This window comes from Aedes albopictus, chromosome 3 (genome assembly GCF_035046485.1).
Source record: "Aedes albopictus strain Foshan chromosome 3, AalbF5, whole genome shotgun sequence".
Classification (NCBI taxonomy): domain Eukaryota; kingdom Metazoa; phylum Arthropoda; class Insecta; order Diptera; family Culicidae; genus Aedes; species Aedes albopictus.
Genome location: NC_085138.1, coordinates 410442051 through 410450114, shown reverse-complemented (window position 1 = coordinate 410450114; position 8064 = coordinate 410442051). Strand labels below are relative to the sequence as shown.

At 42.5% G+C, this 8064-nt stretch overlaps 1 protein-coding gene across 1 annotated transcript; it reads left to right on the top strand.

Annotated features, from left to right (window-relative positions):
- Positions 1–1794: 1794 nt before the first annotated feature.
- Positions 1795–7775, top strand: LOC109426386 (UDP-xylose and UDP-N-acetylglucosamine transporter). Its single transcript, XM_019701886.3, has 3 exons — positions 1795–1939; positions 2511–2727; positions 6104–7775. The coding sequence occupies exons 2-3, from the start codon at positions 2651–2653 to the stop codon at positions 7044–7046; spliced, it is 1020 nt and encodes a 339-aa protein (XP_019557431.2). The 5' UTR covers positions 1795–1939; positions 2511–2650; the 3' UTR covers positions 7047–7775.
- Positions 7776–8064: the final 289 nt, after the last annotated feature.

The window sequence follows — 8064 nt, the reverse complement described above, 5'->3', positions numbered from 1 at the left end:
GAAAGTTAGCCGTTGTTTTTACCTTTACCAACAATTTTTGACAAAAACAAGTTTAACAATGGAACTAGAAAGAATAACCTATGTTTTAAAGAAGGAAAAATTTATGAATTGAATATCAGCAGTTTCAGCGCCAAAAACTATTTCAGCAATGATACTAGAAAGAACAGCCTATATTTAAAAGAAGGAAAAATTCATGGGTAAAATATCAGTAGATTCAGCATCAATAAAGTATCTTCGTGCCTGTCACACGATACACACATCCAAAATGGTCATTTGCAGAGGAAGCTCTCAGTTAATAAGCTGAGAAGCAGGCTTTGTCTCAGTGGGGACGTAACGGCAAGAAGAAGACCCAATGACCATTCGGCCTGATGACCATTCGGCCTAATGACCATTCGGCCTAATGACCATTCGGCCTAATGACCATTCGGCCTAATGACCATTCGGCCTAATGACCTTCGGCCGAATGGCCTTCGGCCTAATGACCTTCGGCCGAATGGCCTGACACCATACTAAAGTGCTAAAACTACACCTAATATAGTTTAGAAATAAGTTACATGTTGTGGCAGCAATTGCGATTACATAAACCATAAATGAAACAATTTTCATTATTTTTGAATTTTATGGCAACCAAGCGAGTGAGAGCTTTTTAGCGTGAACCGAGCACTTTTGACGTTTGCGGAACGACTGCGGCGGTCGAAACCACCGCAACCCCGTTGGATTTTTTCTATTTTACCGCAGTACCGGGTGAGACATTCAACGTTTCAAAGATGATATCAATGATCCCAGAAAGTGTATTTTTTCTGGAAAGGTCGACGTTCCTGCTGACTAGTTTGGTAGTTTTCAGAATGAAAACAGCGGAAACTGTGGTTTTAGATGCTCCTGGAAGCGACGGAAAATCTCCAACTAAGAATTTAAAACCTTGATTTTGCCAGAGGGGTGTGAAGAACCGGTTGAGCGACAGGAACTTTTTGAAAAGCTCGCTATTGCATGTGCCGTTTTGCAACAGTTCGTTTCCTTTTTGTTCCTGTCTCAATTATAATGCACTCATGCACTCTTCGCCATCCTCACAGTCAGAGCCTTGATCGTCATCCGACAGAGACGCGAAGATATTATTACTAGTAGATGGGTGGTCTAAAGGAACAGCAACCGGAGCGATCCCTTTCAGCATTTCTGCATAAGGTCGCCTCGAACGCTGTTTTAGTGAGTTTATATTACGTTTCTTTCGCTTTGGGTACTTCGGACATGCATTGAGCTCGTGTGGAGGAGATTGTCCACAAGTGGCGCATTTCTTCGTATGTTCTTCACCGCACATACTGCAACGTGGTTTATTCCTACAGTAAAGTGCAGCGTGGCTGAACCACTGGCATTTTGCGTAGAGCATACCCTCCAGTTCGTAGAGGCAAACAAGTAGTCGAAAAAGCCCAATCACGAGAACACTCGGTAAAGCGGAGCCGGAAAAGGTCACCTTTTGGTTATCCTATTCCAAAAACAGACGATTTGGACACTGGATTTGTTCCATTCGCTAGAATACAATTTCAAAAACTACCGACAATTTGCGCCTAAATGAACGCTTCTTGCATTATTTTCCTAAAATCCACCACATGGGTCCTATAATAGCACTTTCTGTTTCCAAATACATAAAACACACTCAAACATACCAACTTTGTTTACCGCACAAAACGATGTTGAATGAAGCGCTTGTGTAGTAGTTCAAGTGCCCGCGTGACAAAACGTCAAACTCTCCTCAAAACTCAATGAAGCAGAGAGCAGAACACATTCATATAGGTCCGTACGTATCGCAGCTGAGCATCCGCAGTCCAACACATTCAATTTCAATCTGCCACTTAACAACATTCGCATTTTCGGCACCAATCCCTATCGAGTTTCGGCGACGACGGCGGCACCAGCAGCAGCAGTATAGTTTTGTTCGTTGACCTAGGTGAGTACGAATCCGTCTTTCTTCTTGTGCCAAAACGTTCCTAATGTGTTGTGTGGGAAGATTCTATTTCTGCTTGATAAGGTTCGCTTGTGTGTTTGTAGGTGTCTCCTCTAAAATTGGCATTTAGCAAATGCGGTAAAGAGAAAAGAGGTAATCTGACTGAATGAATCGAATGATTGTCACTAGTTACGATCATCTGTTTGCACTAAGTGCATGAATGAGAAGTACATAAGCAAGTGCAGTAGGAACACATTCAGCAAAGTCACAATTTGTTATCAAGATGTAAGAATGACTTAACAAAATTGCTGCTTTTCATTTGCCATGGCACCTTTGGGTTGAAAATTTCGTTTGTTACACAAGCCGCTATCTAGTCTACCCATAGTGACGAAAAGATTGATGACCCAAACAGGTTTTTCCCTCAAATTTTGTGACGAGTGACAATTGCAAACACAAATATCGGTGACCCAAAAACAAATCGTCACTATAGTAGTGTAAAATTAACTTGAACTTGAAATTGAGCAATGGCTTTGTTTTTTTTTTGTCTTCCCTCGCTGGCACATAATCGAAGCAGGCCTCGCGTGTACGCGTACGACCGCAATCACGCAGTAGGCTCCGAGTGCTGCACGCAGTCAGCAACGACGACACAGTAGTGACTACAGGTGTCGTATACACTTTGGACTTCCGTCAAGCGGATTGCAATACGGCATCAAGATGAGTGCCGCACTGGCGATTGTGATGGTCTTCGTGGGATGCTGCAGCAATGTGGTGTTCCTAGAGCTGTTGGTCAAGTGAGTATCATAAAACGGGAAGGGTTTTAATGCACTTTTAATTGTCTGTTTCGCTGTGTAAAGTCTTGCCGGACTGGAGAGGTGATATAAGCACGTGCGTGAAGAATTCGCCTCGTCATGATGATAACATTGGCGGATTGATGAGAACTACCGTACTGGTTCTTACTTTGGACGGTTCTAAGCATTGGATAACGATTTTAGATTGATAGCCTAACGCAAAATTAGATAGCGATTACTAGGGGTCGACGCATGGAGAACAAGTATGAAATGGAGCCCTATTTAGGAACAACAGCGGTCAACACTATGAATAGGTGATCAACAGCAGGTCCCAAGCAAGGTCATATTAAAGCTGAATTCCGGGTGGAGTAACAACTTGTACGAAAACACTTTTTTTTCTTATGGCTTGAGTCGTAGAACCCGCAACAAATGATGGATGGACACTTGAAACGAGAGCGGTTGATTCAGTCGATGGAACAGTATTTACTGCGAGCTACCCGTATTTCAACACAAGTTTTTTTTTTGTTTCAGTAATGCGATCAGACAGATTCATTCAATTTGTTACTCTCTTTTGACGTCACAACCGATTACGAGCAAAATCTAGATGGTGTTCTTGAAAAATGCTGAACAAGTGTAAAAACTGGTCCGTGGTCATCAGTAGGAGGTTCCAGTGGTATTAAATCTTCGGAACACATGGTTCGATAAGCAGTATTGGAATGTTTTAGGTAAAATGATGAGGCCTTGATGCTCTGATCGTTGAAGCAAACGACAAAATGACGTACGTTGTACCTCTTAAGAAGGTGACAGAGATGAAACAGGATCCGTCAAGCAATAATTCGGTGCGCCGTACTGTAAATTTTAAGGCGAAGAAACAAAAACAATAGCTCTCTCAGAAGAACTAATCAACATCTCGGCTGAAAAAGAACGATGGTATACCTTGACAGCGAAGTGCAACCTGGAATGTCAGAAAATGTTAGAAAGCTGATGGGAACTGACGAATATCATGTCGGCTTGCTGGATGTAAAGGCATCAAGGATAGCCGCAGAGTATAAGGCAACGTAATGCCCAGTAAACAAGATCGATCTATAACGAGGAGAACGATCTTCGGGCCCTCCGTAGAATTGAGCAAATGGCCTCTGTTAAAATATGGAATGTTTCACTTAATGACTGGATACCAGGCTATAAGATTGATGTCTAAACTGAATGAACATGATCTCCAGCACTTTACCGCAGACAGGGAAAGGACACTCGCTTGTTGCACTGTACGGGAATAGTGAAAGATCAAGGGTTGAGATCAAGTTTATCCGAGATCCAACTTCTGTCGAACAGTTCTAGCGTTCTAGCTATCTTGGAGAGATCATGATTAAGGTTGTCGAATGTTGTGTCTATGGTTGATCTATCCATTGCTCTTCAGAATTTCCCTAGTCAGCTTGGAGAAAATAGCGACCAAAGCGTAAGCGTAGTTCAAGAAAACCACAGGCGATCAAAGTTGATAAAGCTGAGAAACGTCACAAAACCTCCACTGAAAGTACAGTGAGGTACAAACGGATCGACACAAGAGTACCATAGCTAACGCCATTACTCCATAACTCCGTACATTGAATGATTCCAGAAATCTAACATGAAAACGTGCATCCAATCCTTGGGAAAGATCAAATAACTAACCGAAACCGTCGGGTTAAAATGCAATAACCGTTTTTGCAAACGCTTGAAGACTGCCAAGGTCGAAAATACCCCCTCTTTTGGTTCAAACTGTTGGACAGAACTTGGAAGCACTTCTTTATTTTAGGAAATTGTTAACAGGAATGAAAAAATATGACATTTCAATGGTTGTTATGACAGACTTCTTACAGACTAGACTACTGCGGTAAAACTATTCAACTAGGTATGACATCATTGAAATCATCATTACTTTTACACTCCTCCTTGATGTTTCAAGTTAACATGGCTACTCCTTTCAATTTGTAAACATTCATTCATTCATTTTAATACCTACTGAAAGATTTCTACCATCTTTTTGCGCAAAACAGAAAGTTGATCCAAACCTCACTTTGGCACCTCACTGTGTAACTCTACTAACTGAAATTATATTGTTCTTCAAACCAGGAACGTAAAGCACATCTTTCAGTCTGATCTCGATTGGTTGTCCATCGTCACCCATGCCAAAAATGATACTGTTACCAACGACCAGTCTCCTCCTGGGTCGCAACTTTCGCATTGGAAACTCTTCACTGAATCCGTTCATCTCCTTCACATTCATCCTTCTGTTGTTCTTTTTCGAGTCTTATCTTGACAGGTATTCGTTGCAGCCTTTCCGTATGTGTCCGGCCTTCCCACACTCGTAGCAAACCCTTTGTTCATTCGACAATTGGTCTGACCTTGGTCCAGACACTCTTCGGTTTTGATGAGCTGGTCTCATCGCAGTCTCCTCCTTGCTCGAAAACTTCCGCTGACGTTGAACTCTTTCAAAAGCTTCGATTTCATTGAGTATCCTGCATCCAATCCTTCCATCACTGTGGCAAAACCATCATACGAATCTGGCAAGCTCGCTAATATGAAACTTCCTTTCAATTCATCCTCTATTTCACAGCCTGTTTCCGCCAACTTGTCGAACATTGCATCCATTGTGATATTCCCGTCCTTCTCCAGTTTCTAACTACTCATACGTTTCAACAAACCCACTCGACCAGCCGATGATTGCTTTACATGATAGACACGCAAGATGTTCCATGATTCTTGGGCTGTTGTGGCATTCTTGATGACTTGCAACTGACTACTTTCGACCAAGTACCCAATAGTGGCAGCAGCACGCTCGTCTTTACCAATCCATGCCTCAGTTCTTTCCGGTTTAGCTGGAAGATCATTCACAATTACACGCCACAGTCCCTCTCGGATGAGAATTTGCTTGGTCCTCTCTTTCCACAGGTCATAGTTACCGAATTTCAACCGAACAGCTCCATGTCCATTTCGCTTTCTTCGACGTCGCAGAACCAAACTGCCTACGATTCACTGTTCCTACCGGAAATTTCTTGAAGCGCTAGCAGAGTACCGTTCCTACACAGTTTTCACTTCTGGGCCCATAACCTTTTGGACAGAAATTGGAACCATTTCTTTATTTGAGGAAATTGTAAACAGGAATGAAAAAATATGACATGTCAATGGTTGCTATGACTACTTCTTACAGACTAGACTTCTGCGGTATAAGTAAAACTATTCAACTAAGTATGACATCATTGAAATCATCATTACTTCTACACAAATACCAACAGTCGTAATGAAAATCAATTTACCTAAACTTTAATTCTTTGTAGCGAATAGTATCCTCTTTCCCTGTCAACGGCCATACCTACTTAAAGCCTTCTCCTTTCCTCTCCGCCAGGATCGACCCCGGCTCGGGTAACCTGATCACGTTCCTGCAGTTCCTGTTCATCGCGCTCGAGGGCTTCATCAACACGTCCAAATGTGGCACGGTCAAACCGCGGATCGGCCTCCGGGACTACACCATCCTGGTGGCGATGTTCTTCGTGGCGAGCGTCTGCAACAACTACGCCTTCGACTTCAACATCCCGATGCCGCTGCATATGATCTTCCGGGCGGGTTCGCTGATCGCCAACATGATCATGGGCATTGTGATTCTGCACAAGCGGTATGCCTTTTCCAAGTATCTTTCGGTGGGTATGATCTCCGCTGGGATCGTGATCTGTACGATCATTTCCGGTAAAGAGGTGAAGAGCACCCAAACGATTGCCGCCGTTGAGGAAGAGGACCCGATGACCACGCTTTTCTGGTGGGCACTAGGCATTGCGCTGCTGACGCTAGCCCTATTCGTGTCCGCCCGAATGGGCATCTACCAGGAGGTTCTGTACAAACGCTACGGAAAGCACCCAAAGGAAGCTCTGTTCTACACGCATCTTCTTCCGCTGCCGTTCTTCTTGCTGCTGACCACCAATATCTGGGACCACATCAAAATAGCCAACGCCAGCGAGTTGTACGAGCTCCCGATCGTCAGCATCGGAGTTCCAATCATGTGGATCTACCTCCTGGGTAACGTCCTCACGCAATACCTCTGCATTAGTTCCGTGTACGTCCTGACGACGGAGTGCACTTCGCTAACCGTGACGTTGGTCGTAACGCTACGAAAGTTCGTTTCGCTGCTGTTCTCGATCGTTTACTTCAGCAATCCGTTCACGATCTACCACTGGATCGGAACGATACTGGTCTTCACCGGAACGATCATCTTCACCGAAGTGGTTGACAAAGTGCGACAAGCGCTGGCTCCATCGAAGCAAGCGACGGCAGTCGGGGATAAGAAGGCGAACTAAGGTTGGATGCTTTTGTGACCAATAGAAGCTGCAGATGCTCATGAAAAACCTTCAGTAACCAATCAGCATTGTAAAGTGTCATTGTATCAGCATACATGGCACGTTCCGAATACCAAAAATTCGTACATGTTGAATGTAAGCTAACACGCTCTTGGTTACTTGAAAAGTATGCGATGATGGTGCTCTCCCTAAGGGATTGTTCAGGGTTAATTTTTGTTTTTCGTGTTTACAAGTGTAGCAAATTTGTATGCTGTTTTTTTAATTGCTTGATTTCATTTCTACCATAGCTAGAGTAGATAATACAAATTTTGGACGCAGCACGGAATGTTTAGAGATTTGTTTTCAAACCAAAATGACACGCTTTGAAGTGATAGTTCATACGAAAAGTTTAATAGAGAAAAAACATAAGAATAGCAATTAGAAATTGCGCTCAAAGGATTGGTTAAACGAAAGGAAAACTGGGGAATATTGCCTTCCTCTTGAAATAATATAAAATCACGTATTGTATGCTGACAATAACCTGAACAGGTACACGTAAACCATTAGGTTACCAGGTCGAATTGCATCCACTTGCTATATAAAATAAAACTTAATAATTTTCCTCAGCTAAATTAAAACGCTAAACTACGTTAATAGTGATAGGCAATAGCCGAGCCAGTTTCAGTAGTATTCATATCGTACACAAAGTGTTTCTAAAGACCAATAAATATAGCTTTCCTTAAAGATAAATGCGATTTTTTAAGAAAGAAAAGTCAACAACTAAATCTAAAAAAAATCAATCAAAGGACATCAGTCAATTATGAAGTAACTGTTTAACAGAAAACCCTCAAGAAGCAAGCCAAGTTCTACAAAAAAAAATACCGTGGAAGCATCATATTATAGACAGCTCCGTATTCTGAACATTCGGCAAATCCAAAACCGATTGTTCTCTTATAAGCAATATATGAAGCAATTGACTGAATCGAGAATTGAGGCGTTAATTTCATTCAGCCCATCTAATCGTTGCAAAACATATCGA